Source organism: Lissotriton vulgaris, chromosome 3_1 (assembly GCF_964263255.1).
Source record: "Lissotriton vulgaris chromosome 3_1, aLisVul1.2, whole genome shotgun sequence".
Lineage (NCBI taxonomy): Eukaryota > Metazoa > Chordata > Amphibia > Caudata > Salamandridae > Lissotriton > Lissotriton vulgaris.
In genome coordinates, this window is record NC_141689.1 from 1,141,133,401 (window position 1) to 1,141,156,908 (window position 23,508).

General features: G+C 43.0%; 1 protein-coding gene across 1 annotated transcript in view; it reads right to left on the bottom strand.

The window, feature by feature from the left end:
* The window catches only part of LOC147727573 (ovochymase-2-like), a 455,363-nt gene that overhangs the window by 142,849 nt on the left and 289,006 nt on the right, over positions 1-23,508 (bottom strand). Inside the window, exons 16-17 of the mRNA XM_086961618.1 lie at positions 8,518-8,704; positions 5,461-5,679 (exon numbers count right to left, since the gene is read on the bottom strand). Of these exons, the coding sequence (XP_086817744.1) occupies positions 5,461-5,679; positions 8,518-8,704 (406 nt within the window). The remainder of the gene's footprint in view (positions 1-5,460; positions 5,680-8,517; positions 8,705-23,508) is intronic.

The following is a 23,508-nucleotide window of genomic DNA, read 5'->3' on the forward strand; positions in this document are numbered from 1 at the left end:
AAAGGACAAAGCGAAGAAGACCCATCCCCCCAACCCCCCACCCTGCACTCCTGCAGATGGCTATGGCCCACCCCCCCTAGCAGTGTGCCTGTCGCCCTAAAGAACCAAATCCCCCAAAAGAAAACGAGTACATGAAAGGAAAAACAAATAGTCACGAATGAAGTGGAGGAGGATCTCCAGGCCAGCTCCCGGCCCCACCACACCCCGCGCCAACCCTCTACACAATGAATCATACTAAATCAGAAACAATCTATCCGCAAGAGGGTAAGAAGATACATTGTCAGCCCGCAAAATTACATAGTTAAAATGTTTCCGAGTCTCAACCACTTCCATCAGTCCATTAGCAGTCTCTGCCCAGTGGAGTCTCCTCTACCCCTGGCCCACCCTATCAAGCTCACCCATGTGCAGCAACCAGTCAGTGTCCGAAAAGATTGTTCCGGGAGACTCAGGCATCCAGAGTGAGGAGAACAGTCGGCCATGTTGAATAAAGTAAACGCGTAGATCAAGCCACATCAATATGTTCACCAAACATCGCAGCGGGACTGTGTACGGGGCCTTCAGTAATTGAGTAGTAGGAACAGTTCCATTGCACCGTCGGAACCTCGTCAGAGCACTCAAAGGTGTTACATGGACGGCTGACCCCTTCGGTGTCACAGATCCAGTGATCCCCGGCTCAGAGGAAACTCTCGGTGGCCAGCTAAGAGTTGTATGAGTCGGGTCTCCCACAGTTTCTGTGGTCGATAGGGTATCAAAGACGCAGCCCTCTGATGTGTAAACAGGCAAAGTGGCAGTCGCACAGGATACGAATGGCGCCTCCTTCCTCGGGGAGGCAGTAATGGCGTCCAGCTTGTCCCCCAGGTTCCGTGCGTTCCGTTGTAGAGCACCACGGAGGGCGCCAAGGGCCAGAACCAGGTCGCCAACCATCAGCCCTTCGCACTGCGCCTCGATGCCAGCACACCTCCCAGCTGCATTCATTCCATCTCCTTGGGGCAGCCGAGGCCAGGAGTTACCATCGCGAACTGCCTCTCGGTCAGCATCCAACAATGTGGAAGACCGGGAGCGGGCCCCAGACAAAGGTGAGGGGGAGTGCATGACGCCACAAACAAGCCAAGGAAGTTGGACGCAGCAATCCGAGCCACCGACACCACCCGGCGGGTCCCGCCAGCAATGAAAGTATTCTCCTGCACGGTTCGGGGAAGTCCCACCGGCGTCGGGAATGGCTGGGTTCTAAGTCCGATGGCCGCTGCAGTGAGCAATCCCCCTCTGGGAGCAGCAGCCCGTACGATGGTGGGTCGGGACCGCTCCGCGGCACCAATGTCAGAATAGAGACACGAGCAGAAAATCGGGGCAAGCTGTAACCCCGCTCGGGGCGATCGGTCAGGCTTCACAACTGGTGGCCGCCATTGTTGTGTCGGCGGTCAGCACAGCGTCCCACTCCAGGTCCCGGCTCCGACGTCCTCTCAGGCCGCGGGAAAAAATAGAGCATATCTCCGGCGTCGGGGCAGGTAGGGATCCCGGAGGCACACGGTCGGCGGCTACATCCATTCACACGCACGATACTGTGATGCGGGCACAGGATGACGGACAGGATAAGGGCGCGAGGCGGAAAGGTTTACGGAGCCGGGCGCCTAAGCGCCCATCGCGGTCGCCGGCCTGGCTCCTCCCCCCTTACTTTCTTTTTTTTAATATCATTTGTTGTATGTCTATCTGTTTCTATTTACATCTATTTCTATTCACAAACTGGTTTGTGTGTGCCTTTCCCTTATATGCATGAGTGTGATATGACCCTCTCACAAGCCCCACCACCACACGTGATTATATAGCCAGGAAGTCTCCTCTGAAGACCCTGTGCCCACAAACACCAGTGGAGTACATCAAGAAGGCGGGGCTCTGGCTTTCGATGCACAATTGAGCCTTGACATTCTTAATCAAAAGATACAAATGACGGACGGAATGTTTAACAATGCAAACATTCACCCCAGTCACAAGGATATGGGTTTAATACATTGTTCTTTTGCTCACTGCACCACCCCAGTTTGGACCCAGCCATATGCAAATAAGTCTTGACTCTGTCCCTCATGGGAACAGTCCAGCCTGAACTGCCAAGACAGGTCCTCCCTGGACCAGAAACAACCTATCTGTGACCGGTTTCGGGGCATCACCCCTCATTGGCCAAGCTAGCTTGAATCTAGTGGCGCAGGGAGCACTGGACCCATGTCTGGGCATATCCTTCCCACTTAGGGTGACAATCTAAAAAGATACAAATGATGGATGGAATGTTGAACAATGCAAATATTCACCCAGTCACAAGGATCTGGTTTTAATCCATTGTTCTTTTGTTCACCACACCACCTCAGTTTGGCCCCAGCCTAATGCAAATCAGTCTTGACCCTGCCCTCATGGGAATAGTCCAGCCCGAACTGCCAAGCCAGGCCCTCCTGGACCAGAAACAAGCATCCTGGGACTGGTTTCGGGGCATCACCCCATATCAGCCAGGCTAGCTTGAATCTAGTGGTACAGAGAGCACTGGACCCACGTCTGGGCATAACCTTCCCACTTAGGGAGACAAACTCAAAGGATACAAATGAACAATGCAAACATTCACCCCAGTCACTAGGATCTGGTTTTATCATTCTTTTGCTCACTACAGCACCCCAGTTTGGACCCAGCCATATGCAAATCAGTCTTGATCCTGCCCCTCATGGGAACAGTCCAGCCTGAACTGCCAAGCCAGGTCCTTCCTGGACCAGAAACAAGCATCTTGGGACCGGTTTCGGAGCATCACCCCATATCAGCCAGGCTAGCTTGAATCTAGTGGTGCGGGGAGCACGGGACCCACATCTGGGCATAACCTTCCCACTTAGGGCGACAAACTAAAAAGATACAAATGACTTATGGAATGTTGAACAATGCAAACATTCACCCCAGTCACAAGGATCTGGGTTAAATCCATTGTTCTTTTACTCGCCATGCCACCCCAGTTTGGAGCCAGCCATATGCAAATCCGTCTTGACCCTGCCCCTCTGTCCATTAATTGTTCTTTTTGCATTTGTCACCCTGAGTGGGACGGGTATGCCCAGACGTGGGTCCCGAGCTCTCCATGCCACAGGAGTCAAGCTATCCTGGCTGATGAGGGGTGAAACCCCGCAACTGGTCCTAGGATGCCTGTTTCCAGTCCAGGGAGGACCTAGCCTGGCAGTTCAGGGTGGACTTTTCCCATTGGGAGCAGGGTCAAGAGTAGTTTGAATGTGGTTGGGTTCAATCTGGAATGGCATTGGGATAATAAAAAACGATGGATTTAGGCCCAGATCTTTGTACTGGGGTAAATGTATGACATTGTTCTGCATTCTGTCCATCAATTGATCTTTTTGCATTTGACATTCTTAATAACAGTAACAACTACACTCAAACATATATGATGTTACAGGGAGGGGGAATACAATTAGTTTGGGACAGGGGGCACTGGAGGAGGAACAAGGTGATATCAGAACAGGGAGAATAGGGAGAAATAACAGACACTAACACAGGACTAAGGAACACGCTGGTACTGGGTCTAGAAGACACATCTAAACGAGGGAAACCAGTGCAATGGCACTCTGCAAACACATTACTCTTATTAAACAACCTTGGAGACTGAGGGAAATGGGACAGGAAGACAGATGCATTTTGATGTAGGACCAGAAAGCCATTCACTCTTGGGAATAGGCAGACACTGGGACTGGTGTCATCACAACATTGGAATATCGAGCACCCTGAAACTCCGACAGAGAGACATATATGTTTTGCCCACACAAAAGAGCAGATTTACAAGCCCCTTGCGACATATGTACGACACTGTTGCGTCACTTCTGTGACGCAGCGTTGTCGTAAACAATGAGCCTCCATGCGACAGATTCACAACATGACACATCTAGTGAGATGTGTCACGTAGTAAAGCCCTGCGGAACATTATACCTGTGTCAGGTATAATGTATACAGGGTGGGAGTTCCGTCACAAGGAAGCGTCGTGAAAGTGACGCAGTGAAATCTACAAGATTTCACCTAGTCACTTTTACATCGATGCTGCGTAAAAACCCTGCGCCTGCTTGAAGCAGGCGTAAGGAGTGACGCAGCATGTTAGGCATAGGGCGCCCCTGAGCATTGCTGGAGTCATGTCGCGCTTGCGACACGACTCCAGCAATGCGCTGCCCTTATGCCAGAAGAAGAGACACGCATCTGGCTCTCCTTGCGCCACGGTGCATTGTATTGTAAATGTGACGCATCCGTGGTGGCGCAAGGGTATTCCTGCGTGTCACATCTTTACTGGCGCATCCCTGCTGATATTCAGGGATGCACCAGTCCCCGTAAATCTGCCCCAAAGTTTTGACTCGAACTGGCAGTGGGCCCCCCCCAGGCATGCAGAGGGCAGCTGCATTGTAGATCTTTAGAACAGGCAGTACATAGACACCACTCATGCTTACAATACCATAATATGACCTGCAACTCAAGCAATGCATGAAATATTTAAAAATGCAATATTAGTACTAGCAAGGATTAGATACATTCTTCCTGCTTGGTTCATTCATTGCAATTTCTCTAATTTCTAGAAAGGATGGCGTAGATTTATTAGGACTTTGCACCGCAGTAAAGTCACGCAAAGAGGAGCATAGTCTTGAAAGTTTCTAAACTTTCCAGCGCAATTGGTTTTGTGTTGGAAAAATGCTGGTTTTCAGATCTTTGCACCACTTTGTGTTGAGAGGGTGTTACATGGGTGTTACTTGGCAGCGGCATAACGTCAAATGGTGAGCCCCCTGGTAGAATTTGAAGAAGAGCCCTAAGTCTCCCACATCACACAGATATTAATTGCCAATGGGCCCTAATGGGGCCCCACTGACAGGTTTGGGAGCGCCTTCAGGTTTGGGGGACCCCTCTGCCACAGAGGCCGCAGAGGCCTGTGCTATGCACCCGGTTCGCGGTCATTCCTGTGCAAGCACCTATATTTATTTTACACAAAGCGCTATCTACTAAAATTGTCAGACTAGACTTTGCATAAAAAATTACAGTTCCTTTAATTAGGCATAACATTGGAGAAATATATTTATTTCTACAAACAGTTCATATATTGCACGTGTGCTACACTGTACCAAACCCATCCAATGTGTGAAATGTTTTTAAAAATTGTCTAGGCATATGATTTTGTACTGGACTGGTATTGTTCTAATACCAAATCTATGCCAAGTGTCAAACATACATCTTTGCAGCTTGATGTGGCACTCTGCAGCCTGTTTGTGCACCAAGGCAGGACAAGAGAACAGCAGCAGGCCATGTTGAGGCTGCTGCTCTCACCCTTGCGCAAGAACTTTGGTTTCTGCCCTGCATAGCGCTATATTTTGGTAAATCTGCCCTGATGTTTCACTTCTTTTTTGTTGCAACCTACATTCATTTCTCACCGTTAGATGAAAAGCCTGAATTTGGTCTTACCCAGACTGCTTAACCCATCAGAGATGCTGACTTTGTCGTTGGTGCACCCTGTGCTGTCCTCCAATGAGAAATGAGTAAAATGGAGGTGGACGACTTTGCCTGCCGGAGCCGTGATGTACCACATGCAACTAGCGTTATTTTTGTAGTTGGAAGGGTAACTCATTGATGTGAGGCTTCCTTCAGTCGCGTTCAAATCTTTTGCACCACCACATCCAGAAGCTGCCAAAGGAAGAACATGTTCATTAGAAGATGTACAAGAGGACAAAACAGAGCAAATACACAAACCAAAGAAGAACAGCAATCAACTCCAGGTCCAAATACAAGATCAAGGCTAGATACCGACAAGTAGTCATGAGGGCGTGCCTGCAACGACTACTTAACCTAGTTTAAATTTATCTGCCAATGATCCTCCTTCTCTTAGAATGAAGAACATTGCAAGGACGAACGTAGGAGATGAAAATATGAAGACACCTAAAATACAGCAGCCGCCATCTCCGACTCCCTTCCTGCAATCACACCGGATAACATTGGTCTCTAGGGGAACGCATGATGGGCCATCAGAGAATATAATCGAAGTATATTTTGTTGCAACTAACTTATCATTATTAGTGAATGGTTGACACCCGTAGTTCATAGTATCTATCGTGGGTCATAGCTACCATTCGTGTAGCAGGTGCAGTGGCACCAGTCCCAGAGCCCTGAGGGCCCATTGAACTTTGATAATTGCTTTATTTTACTACCCCAACAGCAGTCAAAAGGGCAACTGTAATCTGTCACTAGAGATATCATTCCTCATGATAAAAGCACATCTGTGGTTTATCATATTTGGTAGAAAACATTTGCCAAAATTTTCATCTGACTTATTTTTAATATCTTACGTATGATTTCTAGAAGCCCTTGTATCTTGTGCAGTCAATGAGACACAGACATGCCCACCACCAGGCACGCTTTGGGTGTGTCTCTTTAGTTGTTGTATTCATGATTCATCCTTAGAGAAAGGGATTTTTCAGTGTTTTTAAAATTTTCAGTGCATGCATCTCAATTTTTTATGATATCAATTTTTTTAATAGGGGGCAGATGTGAGATTAAAATATCAACCCCCTGGAAGCAGCACAATTGGAGCATGCTTCAGTTCAACTTTCACTGCAAAACCAAGGTACCGTGCCCTACACACATACAGTGCTGGGATACCCTCACAAGTAGTGCTCCACACATCTACTGATTGATTGATTTATATAAAACAAATCATTCAGAAATTTGATCCTTGAATGAGTTAGTTTCTTAATGAAAGACACATTTTCTTGCATTCTTCAAGAATAGCATTACTGGTGCACACGCTGCCTAAAGTGATCAGAGAATGAGAGAGCAAGGAAGAGGCATCTCAGACACTTTTATCCTTGACTGTGAATCAAAAGCTGAAATTGTATGTATTTCAGTTCTCAAATCGCAAATGTTATAATTACTTCACCCTTCTGTGTATGTTCTCTCTTTCACTCCATGAGTGCATAGTCTAAGTTTGTATGACCTAATGTTGTCTGCAAAAATATTGAGAAAAAGTAATATCATGCCAAAAGCATTGGATATTGTGAAAAAATGTAAGTATATTGAATATATATACCATTATATGTAATTTATTTAAAATATTCAAGTTTCAAATTATAATATAAATTAATAATATAATACTCAAAATGGTATAACTAAACTGATCAACCAATTAAAAATCCATTTAAAAAAGCAACTAATTAACATATGAATTTGTCAAATAATTGACATAATTATTAGCAATTAATAATTTTATTAACATAAAAAAAGTTAATAAAAGTAAAAAACAATGATTTATATTGTCAACAACTTCTCACTGTTATCTCCTCCAAACCCAACAACCTGCTAATAAATAAAAAACAAACTAATTAAATTTAAGAAAATAAATTTTACATTAAAAATGACAAACGATAATACAATATTTAAAATAATTAAAACAAAACAAATAATGTATGCATTTAATTATCAATTAAATTGTAACATAAAAATGGACTAAACATAGAAAAAAGACTTAATATTTTTAATAACTTCACACTCTGATACCCTACAAAATCAACAAGCAACTACTTAATAAAAAATACTAGTTACATTTTTTTTAATCACATCAAAAATTGCTATATTTACTAAACAAAAATATCAAACATTATTATAGCACTCTTAGCTAATAAAGCTACAATAACTAATATATATTGAATTAATTGAAAGCTATGTCTCTTACAACCGTTTTGAGGAATTGTGGGACAATGCAAACAAGAAATTACTGCTCATGCAGTAGTAAGTTGTGTTTTGAACTCTGGGAGTCATTTAGAGTTTCAAGAAAAATTTAAATTAAAATCCTCCAATCTCTGGAGGAAACTCTTAATACGGAGAACTACCAATTGACTGAATTTCCTCCACCATAGGGATAATATTGTGGATACAATTCTGCCAGTGGATTGTGCTCACTGGATAGCATTTTCATAAGAATTATAATGATTTTCAGTGTCTTCCAAACTCTAAATGAGGCCCTGAGTTTATATGGGTTAGCCACAGTTTTAAAACAGTGGGATTCAACATTGATCCTACTGGGTTGACAAAGTGGCCCTCAATGAAAATGGCTTATAGGATGAGCAGACGTCCTTTGCAACACTGTGATCGTTGGGGATGACTGACGTTGTTTGGAATGGTGTAAGCATTTTGTTTTGTGTTCTGCTGAAGAACACTGATTGGAATCCAATTTTTACTGGACCTACTAAATTATCTATATTGAGATTTTGCTTTTTTACTACACTTCTAATTCTTTGTAATACTGCAGTATACATTTGGTATAACCATTTTCCAAGCATATGATGCATATAAGTTCATCGGAATTTTGTCAAGCACAATACCAGCCAGCCTAGTGACCTTAAAATGCTCATAAAAACTAAAATAAGGTGGCTGAAATTTGAACCAGTCTGCATGTCTTCATCTAATAAGGTAGCAATAGAATTTTTTTTTTTTTGGTCAAATGCATTTCAAAGGAGCAAATGCACCTACTTGTGACCTCATAGGTGTACTTCTTTATTTGCTGCTCGATCCATGTGATGTAGGCAGAGGAGCGGGTGAAGACGCTTGGCTTCTTGTTCACAGCACAGCCTAGGGCTCCAAAACTGGTGATACCGTGAACCTCCCAAACTGATTTGTCAGCACTGGATTGGCAAACAAAAGGACCCCCTGAATCCCCCTGTGGAAAAAAGAATGAGAATTAGTGAGAAGAAAATATTTACATGGAAAACAGCTTGATTTCAATTCTGGATCAAACAATAGAACATTGTGCTGAGGATGGCAGAGGCTGCGTTCGCTAAATGTATCTAGAAGTATGAGAAGTATGAATGATCTTGATTCTTTTAAGAAAAATTTAAAAACACATCTCTTTCCTAGGGCTGCATCTTTCTAGTTCTTAAATCAGCAGGGTGCGCAGCAGGATCCTTCTAGTCAAAGCGCCAGGATACCCGTTGGGTGACAGACATGCGCTATAAAAGATTACCAATACATACAAACATACATACATACATTTATTGCACTATTCAAAAAGTCCTTTCTGTGACTGGTGTTGTATTACTCATCTTGGGTGTGAATTATTACGGATTTTACAGTCCTGATTTACAAAGCATTTTTGAGTGATTGTATTGTTCTCCAGGTTTATCTGTCACTTTTTTAATAGTTTCCAGGAGTAAAACATGCTTAAGAAAATAACAAGAGGAGGGAAGGAGAGGAGGAAGTGGATTCTGTCTCCCCTAGTAATTTTATTTAAACAAAAAGGAATCCACTCTGGTAGTGGTAGTGATCCCTACAATGGTGGGGAGCACACAGTGTTGTTTTAAATACCCCTCACACACCAACAGGCCCCTTGGTGTCATGCTTCATCATTGGGGTCTTCGCACCCCTCTACGAGGTGCGGCGTGCTACGACTCACGACTACGTAGGAGCACTGAAGGTGGACTATGTGTTGATGTGTGTGAAGGAAATAATTGTGAGTGGTGAGGTGATAGAAAGTGATGGTTAAAAAGATACCTGGCTCGTAAGAGAAAAAATAATAAAAATTTTTATTAAGCCCTCGGCTGGTATCGTTAAAAAAGTGCAGGTGGAGGTTGTTTGTTACTAGTTACGGTACGTCAACCTCGAAAGTGCGTCGACATGTTTCGGAGTACCAAGACTCCTTCTTCAGGACGAGGATATGCACGATTATCCTCACCTTACTCACATGAAAATGTAGATGTCAAAGTGTGCTCTACAAAAACAGATAAGGTGAAATGTACCTAATCGTGTTTTAATAAATGAAGTCTGTTGCGCCCAATTGGCGTTATTTGTACAGAACCTGTGAATGAAAATAACATCATGAAACTTAACATCACAGTTTGACTTTTGAGAAACCTATGTTAATACATGGGAGGGTAATGAAGAACCCAAAATGAGGTCCAAGAACCCTGTAAAAGAAAAAGAAAATAGACATACACATAGACAAAGACACACATAGATTGAATATAATCGCCATGAGATTCCCTGGAATGGAATGATGGAAGAAAACACATAATTCGCATATATACAGTGCTTACTTATGGATAAAGGCTAAATGGCCTCATGAGCCAAAGCGTAGTATTGGGGGTTCTTTTCTTCCTGCTCAATGTAGCAACCTATAAAGTGTCAAAGAACTAGGTTTTAGAATCTAAGGTGCTGTTTCTCAAGAGAGTAGTAGATGCTTCTATACTCCTTGGACCAACTCACGGATACTGCAAAGCCCGGTAGGCTGTCTTCCCCTCAACGCGGCTCCGACGGTGTGTCGAGTCGTACTAACCCAGTACTTTATATAGTGCTCGTAATCGCCTTAATTGGAGCCCAATTGGAAGCGGAATAAGCCCAAAGAAGGACCTAGTCCTTCGGAATCATGTCCGGGACCTGCGCGCGTGTGGGGGGAGTGCCGGATTTTAGCCGCGCATGCGCGGAAAGGTAGCGTCTAGGCTTTGCGATCCTAATATTCAATGCGCTGCGGAGTCCGACTAGTTACCCGCGCATGCGAGGAAGAGGACCGTCGAGATTGGATCGGATCACGGGCATTTCTGAAGAGAGTGGGGCACTATATAGAGATCAGATTAACCATCCCCACAACGCAAAATATTGTTTTTGAAAGGGTACAACTGACACAAATACTGGGTGATTCAATATTGAAAAATCAGATTACATAAGGTTTTTTCAATGTCTGAGACCTGGGTTATCTGAGGTTTGAACCAATATTCTGCTACAGGGGAACATGTTATAGTTAACCATCCCTACAATGCAGAACAATGTTTAAGGGGGTACAACTGACGCAAAATACTGGGTGATTCAATATTGAAAATTCAGATTGCATAAGGTTTTTTGTCAATGCCTGAGATCTCGGTTATCTGAAGTTTGAACCAATATTCTGCTACAAGGGAACATGTTGTAGTTAACAGATAGAGTTAATCATCGCAGTTGGCTCCAAGGGATGGAGTAATTTATTCCAGTGGTGTCCGTGCCCAGACGAAACACCCACCTCTGCTCCTTCTCAAATAAACCAACATCAGATGGTAGCTGTTCAATCACAGTCCAGTGTAGCTCATTTACACAATGCTGTGCCTCCAGAAAATGTGCTGCCATCTTCGTAGTTGATTTTTTGCATCTTACATTGCTTTTATGCTCGTTTATCCTAGTCTTTACAGCTCGTGTGGTCATGCCCACGTACTCCTTATTGCATGGGCACGTGATGAGGTAGACCACGTTCCTGCTGTTGCAGTTAGTAAACGCTTGTTGTTCCCATTTGGTGCCATTCTGAAAAGTGAGAGTCAGACTCTTCTCGGTCAGGGGGCAACTATTGCAGTTTCCACATGGGTGGTGTCCATGTAGCCCTTGTAGTCTTGTTTGTTGAATCACATTGGGTGGGGGTCTAGTATGCACTAGAATGTCTAAGATTTTTTCCTCTCCTGTGGGCAAAAAGAGGTTTTTCTAACTCAAGAGTTCCACTTGTCAGAATGCGCCAGTGTTTATTTACCAACTTGGAGACCTGATTCGAGATTGAACTATATGTTGTAACACAGAACAGTCTGTGTTACAACATATAGTTCAATCTCGAATCGAATCAGAAAGTCAGGGCACGGTGGCTCCTGCTGACGCTGACACTCTATCCAGCGCCAGCAGGAGCTCCCGTGCCCTGACTTCCCGCCAATATTTAAGAGGTGCAACCAGGCACCCAGCGGAAGTAATATTTACCACTAAGCCTGCAGTCCGATCCGGCACTGGCTTAATTTTGATATCAGGAATTTAACTACACAAGGAAGGACCAGAACCTTATGACGGTTGAGCGGCTGCCAGCCCCCGTTACAGATCTACTGTGCCTTACTACTACCGTGCAATTACCGATGAACTTTGTTCATCCTCTGAATTAATGCAATATAGGCATAAAATTTGTGAATAAGCTTAAGACAACAATGAATTATCCCTTGTCCTGAAGATGAAGCTTGAAACTGTTGTGAATAGCATCGAAACGTCGTCGACACTAAAAGCACCATATGCAATATGATTTTATAATATTGTAATGATTAATGGTGTGAAAATGGATATTTAAGTCTGTCACAGTGATTACTAACAAACAGACACATCTTGTACCCTGCCTTTGGCCATTCTGTTTTTCGTTGGTTTGTCTTGTGTTCTGTGGGTCACGGCTGTGCCCACTTGTCATTTAATGTTTAGAATTATAATCAACTGAACTTATATAAAAAATAAATTCTTGTCCGGCTGGGCGAAAGACATGCGATCTATTTTAGCGTATGATTATTGTGCTTGTCCATTCGTCTTACATCATTACCCTGGCACACACATTTGGCTTTGCAAAGCATAGGTTTCCAGCAGGGCCTAGACTGTGAACAGACCTTGTCAACACCCATGCATCTTACTAGTTCATGTGCTCAAGCATAAACATGATGAAACTACTCTTTTTTTAAAAACTTGACAACATCTCTCGAGGACAAATTTTTGAGTACTTGTGAGCTTGTTGTCCATGAAGCAGTTGTTTTGTTATATGTACTGTAATGATTGTTCTGTGGCTTTCTTCATGCACCCAAACTCTCTCTTTCTTTTGAACTAGCTTACAATGCTGGCTTTTATGTGTATGTATTTTTCTCAAATGGTGCAACATTTGCAAATGTTCTAGAATTTGCATATTGGGCTACATGACACCCATTTTCTGAATACAAAATAGCGTCCACATGCTTGCGTTTTATTTAAATGTCAGTTCTACCTTATGCAAAATGCTTCTTTACAGGTTTTCTATCCTACTCTGTTCATACCTACCTCTCCATCGCCTGGTCTCCTCACTGTGCATTGTTTCCATGGTACAGAATTTGAGAATTTGCCTGAGTTAGCAAATGACATGATAGTGGAAAGAAGGATAATTCAAGCCATAATAAAAGACCTTCGTCAGCTAATCAGAGCTTGAAAAAATTCAAATGTGATTGACAGAATTAGTAAATTCCGAATCTGCAAGCATAACTGACAAGATACAGATGTATGTTACTCCTTTCAGGCCCACCAAGGACTTTTTTCAAACGCTTATATCTCACAAACTACAAAATAGATTTACTCCGAACCACAAAAAGCTTGCGTCCTGAGCACTGTTGTTCTTTCCTGCTAAGTTTAATGTAAATCCGTTCACCAGTTTATGCTATAGTGGTGAGCAAAATTCGGCGCTAAATTGGAAAATACATTTATTTGACACTTTACCTCACCTAACCTTTTTCCTGCACAGATCAGCGTGAAATTTGGCATGACGAAACTTGATGCTCTGTGGCCAACCTGCGTAGGGCGTGGCCAAAGCTCCTGTGCAATTAAGACTGCATACATGGCAGATGACTGAAGTGCATTATAAAAAACATAGAAATTCACTTAAAATCACAGTTGTGGATCACAGAACACAGACTCAAAAGGTCACTGAAATTCACAAACCATGATATGTAAAGCACACTCTAATAGCTGTCTGCCATGCTCAGTGCATCACTTTGCAAATGGCGCACAAAACATAAAGGGACATAGGGGCATATTATCAAGGACAGGCGATACATTATCGCCGCTTTTATCGGCAGGAAACTGCCGATAAAGCGGCGATAATGGCCTTGATAATATGCTCTATGAATTCCAATCGAAGCCCATGTTAGATGTGAACACATCTAACATGGGCTTCGATTGGAATTCATAGAGCATATTATCAAGGCCATTATCGCCGCTTTATCGGCAGTTTCCTGCCGATAAAAGCGGCGATAATGTATCGCCTGTCCTTGATAATATGCCTGTCCTTGATAATTTAGCGCCGAATTTTGCAATCGAAGCCCATGTTAGATGTGAACACATCTAACATGGGCTTCGATTGGAATTCATAGAGCATATTATCAAGGCCATTATCGCCGCTTTATCGGCAGTTTCCTGCCGATAAAAGCGGCGATAATGTATCGCCTGTCCTTGATAATATGCCCCATAGTTAGAAGGGAATGGCGGAGCGTGGCGTTTAAGCACAAAATGCTAATGCCACACTTTGCCATTCCGAAAATGCAGGTGTGAGCCTTATTTACAAAGATGCAGCACATCCCTGCATTTTCCCTAGCACTGGTGCTAAATTTAGCTGCTTAGCATGAGGGAATGATTGTTTATTTGCAGGAAGGTGTCCCTTCCTACACTTAAACAATCACAAATGACAATCTGAAACTTCTATGTGTGCTGCATTGTTTAGCAAACATAGAAGCTGCAAAGCGTAATTTTTTGATGATTGTTTATGTGCAGGAAGGGACACCTTCCTGCACATAAACAATCTTTCATGGCGTTTTGCTGTGCCTATGTGTGCTGCACAATTTAGTAAACATTGAAACAGCAAAAACGAGAAATAAAGCATTTTCCCCGGTCCTAATTTTGGCACTGCCTCCGATTTACGTCACCCTTCTAAATAAGGGGCTGCGTCAAAATCAATGGGTGTTGCGGCGGAACGCCCACCGCAACACCATTGGCCACCCCTTTCACGCTAAGTATAGTATGAAAGGGTGCCTTATTTACAAATTGTTATCTGGCTTAATGCCACCTTTAAATAAGGCAAATCCCCTATAGCCACAGAAACGTCCTTTAAAGTGACGTTCCTGTAGCGATAGAGGCTAATAATTATGCCCCAAAATGTCTCCCATGAGCAAAACATGGGAGCTGGCTTGAGTTATGGTGCTCATTGCATACTATAACTGGCGAATTTCGGTGCATTTTCGGGTTTGCGGTTAGTGAACCATAACTAATTCTTAACTGTGTTTTTTTCCAGCTATATATATATTACACTTTGACAATATCCAATGTGTAGTTATGGTTGGAATAGAGTTTCTATTCTCAGGCCATTTTTTGCTTTGGTGCATTTAAAAAATGTGAGCAAATACACGCACATACATGTCAATTCACTAGGGCTGTAAATGTAAATTGATACTTGTATAGCACACTACTCACCCGCAAGGGTCTCAAGGCACTTGTACGAATACCGCTGTGGAACCCCTCCTGGCTCTCCCTGTGAGGCGTCCACTCCTGGGCACCCCCAGGGTGAAGGCCAGGCATCCTTAACATTGAGGGGGCCGTTGTGGAGATTAAGCAAGCTAGTGCCCAGAGTTGCAGAGTGGGACTCCATGATTAGAATAGGCACTGAGGCGAGAATTATCAGGTCTGTGGAATTTTTGAGCCCAAGACCCGCCGAGGTGGGGAATTGAACCCTGGTCCCGGGCTAGACCTCCGCATCAGGGTCTGCCGCTCTAACCATTGAGCCACACTTCTCCACCTGTAAAGGAGCTAAAGCAATATATTATTCCATATTACACAAGCAGTAACAATTTTGGAACACGTGGAATAACACTATTTCTATATGTTCTTCCACATTGAAATCCAAATGGGAGCACTGGTGCAGTAAGAATGATTCAGTTACTTAACGGCAATCTTCATTACTCCAAATATCTTCTTCTCGAACCAATGCTTACTATATGAGGATAAAACCCCTCATGTAGGGCGATATGTATCATCATTTGTAACAGCGAATGCCTAATTGCGATTTTCTGCTAATCCCAATTAGGTAATCGCTATTACAAATGTATGAAACTCCAAGAGTTTCATATAGAAATTTGTAGGGTATTACAAATCAACCTACTGCATTAATATTAATGAGGTAGGTCGCAATTTGCGGCCCCCTGGGAATCGCTAAAATCATGGGGATGGTGGCCTTCTGGAGTCAGCAGTTCACCATGTCCGTGATTGCTTTTAAATAAAGGAAACGTTTTTTTAAATTCTACGTGTTTTCCTTAAAGGAAAATGGGTTGCGTTTAAAAAAAAAAATGAATAGTTCAGTTTTCATTTTTCAAGAGCAGGCAGTGGTTAGTGGGACCACTGCCTGCTCTTAAAAACGTTTTTGTATACATCCACAAAGGGAAAGGGGGGACCCCTTTCCGTTTGCGAATGGGTTACCACCAACTTGAAGTTGGTGGTAAAATGCAAGGGTTTTGTGAGTGCATTCACTGTCACAAAACATTCCTAGATACCGTCACGATTCAGTATTTGGAAGGGATTCCCTAAACACGCCCCTTCCAAATGCCGGTTCGCAAAATACATGTGAAAAGCATATTTTGCATTTTCAAATGGGCCGATTCTGAGAATCACTAATGGAGCATTAAGTGACAGGATGGAAGTCCCCATCACATATAATCACTTCAGAGAAATGCCCTCTGGATGTATATAAATCTGTAGGAATTACGCTGGCTTCTGGCAGTAAATCATGGTGACGTGCACCAGAGGAGTCCTTTTAAGTCACTGTTGCTGTAGTTTGCGTTTAATCCACTCTGCTGAACATTTTAAGCAATAGTGATCACTGTTTTCTCATTTTCATATGACACTTATCTTTAAACTGTGTTTTGTTGTGACAGCTCCTTTTCTTCAAGTTAAGTACGGAAATACATTTAGTAATTGTTGATCAGAAGACATCTTTCTATTTGACAGGAAGTTGAGGTAAGGAAGTTTACTATATAGATCTACACTGACTTTACCATTTTTTTTTATATTTATGGGTATTTGTAAAGCGCGGACGTCCATATGATTGACGAGTGGTATAGACCTCAACTGCAGGCACGCAGATCTTACAGGTATGTGCGAGTGTGCATGTGGGGAGCAAATGGTACTGCAGCAAGTGCACACATGCTAATAGACCCGGTTTAGGCGGGTTACTCCTGACTGCTTTAGCAGACAAAATAGTGCCAAAGCAGGGATAAAAAATAACTCCCCTGAGTGAGATTAAAAGACAGACAGAATCTGATGGTGGCTTAAAGAGGCATGAGGTGCAATCAAGACTATGCAGCCTTAGTATTCAGCATTTGACTTTCAAGAGCACCAGCAGGTGTCTTCTGAGCAAATCTTTGAGCCCCAGCACTTCTTCTTATACAACTTAAGGGCCTTACTTACAAGATTTCACCATAGGGTAGCACTGAAGGCCTTCCTGCTGTGCTGCCCTATGGCAAAAGAAAAGGGTAGGAATGCGCCGTATCTGTCAGACTGTCCTTTTCCGATGTGCTGGCGCACAATGGGCTGCCATGCGCCAAAGCAGTCCTCTTTGCGCTACGGTGCATGGGTGACTGTGTTGCAGGGATGGTTGTTATTCTGCAGGAAGGGAAACCTTCCTGCACATAAACAATCACAAGAGGCTTTTTCCTCTTTGTATTTGTGCTGCAGAATGCATCACTGATAGAAAAAGAAAAAACAAGGAGAAATAAAGGCATTCCTCCTCGTTGCACCACCCTTATGCCTCCCCTGGGTAGGTGTACGTTTTTGGCACTGCCTCAGAGTTACGATTCCTCGTAATTCTGGGGCAGTGTCAAAAAGCCATTGGTGGTGTTGAGAACGCGCACAGCAACACCCGCTGAACGCCCCTTTAAAGCAAAAAACGGTGTTAAAGAGAACGATATTTATCAAGCAGCATTAAGCCACGGAAATTGGCTTAGTGCTGCCTGGTAAACATGAAGCAGACCTCTGCCCCCGCCCAGAGCATTGCAAAAAGTGATGCTCCGGGGGCGCAACCTCATTGTAAACGAAGCCCAAAGTATGGCTTTTACCCCAAATGAGTGAGTAGGACCGAGGTTTGGGGTGGTCTGTGGTTGTTCTCCTCTGCATTTACTGAGCTGCATCCGGGGCTTGTAAATAAACCTCTTATTTAGTACCTAGCCAGATTTTTGTATGATTCTTGTTATAAGGGTACACAATGACGGGTTTTCTGGGCCCCCAACAAGGATAGACATACTGGGACTGCTTACATAAGAACTAATATATCCCTAGAGTACATTTTATTTACAGAGTGGGAAGCATTTCCGCTCCTGTGCAGGTGAGCAGCTAGCGGTACCACAGCATGAGTGTCATCCAAGGTGGAATTTGCCACGTAAGGGAAAAAGAAAGGTTAGAGTGGCAGATTTAGCAATACTTTGCACAGGTACGAAAATCACAAAAAGTGAATCAGATCAGCAGAAAGGGTTGATGAAGTGGTACATGTGCATTTCCACGTTCCCACCCTTGGGTTTTGATGCAAAGTCCTATCTAGTAGCAATGGTACACATGTCTTTGTGTACTAACAAGGAGAAGTGTTTTAATGTATCCTCATTTTTCCCAGATGGCATGGGTGCTACATTGTACAGAATACACCAAGGTCCAGATTTACTAACAAATTGTACCTGGTTAGTGCTTATTTTATAATGCAAACCTGGCACAAAGTGTTGTGGTGGGATTTATTTTCCTTTTTTCTTAACAATCTGTATTGCACATTTTTTTATAACTTTTACATCTGACCACACCCAACACCCACCTCCCCCCCACGAGACCAGGTACCAATTTATGAAATCAAACATAAGTAGATACACATTACACCGTGATCATTTTCTGAGAAAATAAAATAAAATAAAAAAATTTAAAAAAACAACAAATGGAAATACCACATAGAACTGACAACTTATTCCCATGTCAAGTATCTCCAATTGTCCCCCCTAATCATTCTCTTGAATCCAGTCAAGCTGAGGACCCCATATCTTCATTCCTCTTCTGCGCGTGTTATACCCTTTATTCCTATAGATGGCGACTTCCAGGCTACATGTCGCTGATAGTCTGGCCCTCCACTGTATAAATGATGGCGGTATCGGATCAAGCCAAGCTGATGCGACACACAGCCAGAACACCCCCATTGCAACAAAGATTAACCCTTGTATCTGTTTTGGCCTTTCAATGTTTGAAACACCTAACATGACTTCTGCTGTTGTAATGCTTACATCATAGTGCGCTACCTCTGTTAGAAAGCCTGAAATTCCGGCGAGCAAATTAATTAGGAAGTCACAGGAAGCAAACATGTGGATGTTGTCTGCCACTAGGAGAGCACAGCGTGGGCAAGTTGTACCTTTCCCAGTTCCCCATTTAGCTATTTTAGAAGGGGTATAATATAGCGAAAAATAGGTCTTATAATATTGTGCTTGAAGCCTAATCGACATAAAGCAAGAAAGTGACATTTCATATGAATATGCCAAGATTCAGGAAGACAGCCCAAGTTTAATCTGCCAGGCCTCTCTATGTTTATTCATGTCATCTGGTAGCAATGCATTCATAGCCCCATAAATCTCCCCAATTTTTAGGGGCACTTCTCTCTGTAGACTTTCTATAACTACACATGATTGAAATTTGATCCGGCCACCCCCTTTCTTCAATAAAAAATCTCTCACTTGAAGGAATTTAAAAAAATCCCTATTGGTAATGTTGAATTCTAGCTTTAATTCGTCAAAGGATTTAAATCCATTAGTCGAGAAAAAACATCCAAGCTTAGTAATCCCTAGATCATTCCAGTTCTTTATACAGATATCGTGAAATATCTCCGGGAGATCTGAGTTCTGACTCAAGGGAGTATAGTGGGAGTAACGACCTAGTCCTAATAGCTTTTTAACATTCCCCCAGACTTTGCTAACGTTATTGATAGTCTTAAATTTGACTTTTTAAAAATAACCATCATTACCATGTCGCCACGGACATCCAGCGCCCCCTTCTCCCAGAATAAGTTCTTGTGGTGTCGGTATATTGCCACTTCCTGGGTTACCAGTTATAAGACTGATGCTATATCTTAATACTGTGGCCCAGTAATATAGATTGAAGTTGGGAAGAGCCCAACCTCCACGTTCTCGTGGGTTAGTGAGCCACCTCAATGCCCTGCGTGGTCGATTATATCCCCTGACAAACCTAGAGAACAGTGTATCTATGTTTTTAAATACTTGTGGGGAAAATTCTAAACAAATAGCTTGAAAGAAATATAGAAACTTTGGTAAATACAACATCTTAACTACATTAGTTCGACCACCAATAGTTAGGTGTAGGTTGTTCAATCTAATCATTCTTTCTTAGTACGTTGTATAAGCGGATCTATATTATTGCTGACAATAAGCTCAATAACCGCACAGATACTAACCCCCAGATATGTCACCTTGTCGGTTTCTCTAGGGTCGCTCATCATGACCTTACTATTCAGCACAATCTGCGTCTTACTCGCATTCAATTTGTACCCAGAAGCGTTACCAAAGAGTAGTGCTTCTGCTTCTATCGCAATCATAGCATTTATAGGGTCCCTTGTCACAATGGCGATGTCATCATCATATCCTAAACATTTTGTATCCATGTCACGCACTCGGATGGGAGAGATTAGTACATTCTTTTCCAGCCTACGAATAAATGTATCTATATAAATAGCGAATAAGAGGGGCGAACAAGGGCACCCTTGTCTTGCCCCTCTTGTAATAATGAAAGTTTCTGACAAAATCCCTTTGATCAAGACACTAGCCCTGGGGTTTACATACAGCCGTTGAATTGCAGTTATGAATTTCTCACCAATACCACAGTTTGCCATTGACTCCCACAGGAACTTCCAGGAGACCCTATCAAACGCCTTCTCCGCGTCTAGCAGGATAAGCGCCATAGGGTCTCCTGTTGTTCCCGTGTAGTCAAAGAGAGAAATAACTCTTTGTATGTGGTCGATCGTAGACCTTCTTGGTACAAACCCATGTTGCCTCTCAGAGACTATTTTATGAATCATAGGTGCAAGTCATGCTGCTAATAGCTTAGAATAGATTTTTGAATCCCCGTTTATGAGGGTGATTGGTCGATAAGAACCCATTTCCTGTGGATTTTTCTTTTTCTTGGGAAATACTATTATTTTAGCTAATGACCATCACTTCGGTGGGGTCTCCCCTTGCCCGATGTATTGAAAAAGTTCTAAAATAATCCCCCTAATTTGTGGCGCAAACTTTACATAAAACTCTGTGGGTATTCCATCCATACCCACGGCCTTACCATTAGGCATAGAGTTCACCGATAATAAAATGTCTTCCCATTGTATGGGGCTATCTAGTAGATCCCGATCATCTATATCCAGCTGATCTATGGCGGTGGGATTTATTTTCCAATGCAAATGAGGATATGCATTAGAAAGTTAGGGACAGTAGCTACTTTGTGTCAAGTGGTAATTCCAAGAGTGGTACATGGGCTCTCCCAAGCAACTATCCATTTTTTTTAAATCAAATCCCTATATACTAGCAACTGTAGACGGGAATTGTGCAGAACCTTACACTTCCTCAAGGCTGGCATAACGTTGGAGAAATTGTTTCATTTCTCCCTAGTTTTCAAACTTTGCATGTGTGCTGCATGTACACCACTCAAACAAAGTTGGGGGGGGGAATTAAAAGCATAGTTTTTGCACTGACTTCCTAGTAACATTTCCTTCCTTTTAACTTCACGATTTGCATATTTCACAGGGTTGGACCACCTTTCTGAATGTGTGCTACAGTGAACACTTTGATGCATCATATTCTGCTGTCACAGTAGTTAGAGGTCACCACAGTGAGCTGGGTTGTTGCAACTCAATATAATCCAAGGGCAGCAAAGACATTCAGTTGTTCCACAAAGTAGAAACACAAGAGGCAATAGTGTGTTTGGGTGTAAGGAAAGCAGATGACGTTAACGCAGCATTGAAAAGGTTCCACTGGAATCTAGTGGAACAAAGAAATGTATCCAGAACATTATGCACTCTCTAGAAATCTTTTTGGAAAGAAGATGTAGAATGCTTACCAAACCTACTGTTTCACTACATCCTGGCTATAAAGTAAAGTAAAACGACCCAAATCATATCCAATCAGTATTTATTTATGTGTTTCGTGGAGTGCTCAGTGTAACCATGCGCAACAAAAACGCATTATAGCAATTCATCTAATACAACTTTGCAGCATTGGTTCCTTTCCTCCAACATCAACCAGATTTGGTTTGTTAGACAGGAAAGGGATAGTTATGCATAGTGCCTGAACCTATTGTTGTGCAAACATTTTATCCAGGGTTCTTGACAACAAATTGTGTCAGTCGAGCAAGCTAGGGTTTTCAGTGGAAGAAAACTAATAGATTACTAAAGTGATCCTTGGGGGCTCCTTAAGCAATTTAGTGACAGGTGGGTTCTCTTGACACCCTAGGGATCTGTTGAGGAGGAAGGAGAGGAGGAGGAGGAGGAGGAGGAGGAGGAGGAGGAATAGGAAGAAACCCCCTTAGGGCAGGGGAAGGCACCTAGAATTCCTCATCAAATCCTACAAGCATCTCACAGCGTCCACCTATGAAGGTGCCCAGATAGTAATATCAACACCAATGACTTCAATGCAAATTCAGGCTGTAGTGTCAAACAAAATGAATACCCTGGACTGAAAACTGACCATGAGATGGTGCTTCAGTTTTGCTCAAAATTTGGCCTAAAAGAATCTTTAGCTTGAAAAGCCAGTGTGGCCAAAACCAGGGGCTTTGACCTAAAAAGGAGGTACATCCAAGGGATGAGGACCATCCTCGAAAAGGTGACTAGCCTTGAAAACATAATCAGCCCTAAAAGGACGGTTAACTTAAATGAGAGCAGCAGCCCCTTGTGAAAAAGGGTATTTCACCTTAATTAGCCTTTAGATTGATGGTGAAAAGTATGCAAACTGATACCGAGCCTGATCCTGGCTGGTCTCACATTGACATTTTGGCAAAGTCCTAACCACACAGATGCACAACATCTTCAGCCTCTGTTAAAACCCCCTTTTTACACTTGGAACAAAGTATTAGGTAAAAAAGACAGGAAGCTGAAGGTTGTATAAGTATACTTCATCATCTAGAAGGATTATACACTTCACAGTTATTTTTGCACCCAACAATTAAAGATGTCTACTCTGCAAGACATCTCCCCCCTGGAAGCAGGGAGCTCAGCACAAGGTATGTTTGGGCTGCCTTCTACCATTTGTAAGCTCCCACACAATGTGGGAAATTACATTTCTTCTTATATTCCATCACTGGGTTTAATTGCAGCCAATTCACCACTGGTTCATATTTTGTGGCTGCTCTGCAGCCCAAGGGGTCAATTAGAGAGGATGAATGGCCCTCCCACTAGCACAAAGCCAGTTCTAGATGAGCATATGTTTGGAACTATGTGCCCCCTCTGACATGAATGAAAGCACACATCAGGTTGGCTGAGCACGCAACTCAGTTAGCTTGACTTGCCTACTTTAAAGCCTCTTCTATTTGAGACAAACCACACTTCTCCGAAACCCCACCAAGTGCATCATCCATGGACCACTGGGTTACAAATCAAGAGGGGGGCTCCTCAAGCAATTTAGTGACAGGTGGGTTCTCTTGACATAGAGGGCAGAGGAATACAGCCAGAAAGAGGATTAAAGCAAATGTGAAGCAGAATAACAGAGGTGATTAGAGTCCAGACGGGTAAGGAAAAAAAAACTTAATTCAACATTCTTCAGTCGCAGTCTAACAGATCAGCTCACACGAAGCTCCTGAAAAACCCACTTCTATTGAGTTTGTTGAATCCGGAATAGGCGGGTTCTGCTCCGAGGTAGGGTTCCAGGGTATCCAACAGTTGTTGGCTCGGCATTCCCCTTAAATGACCAATAT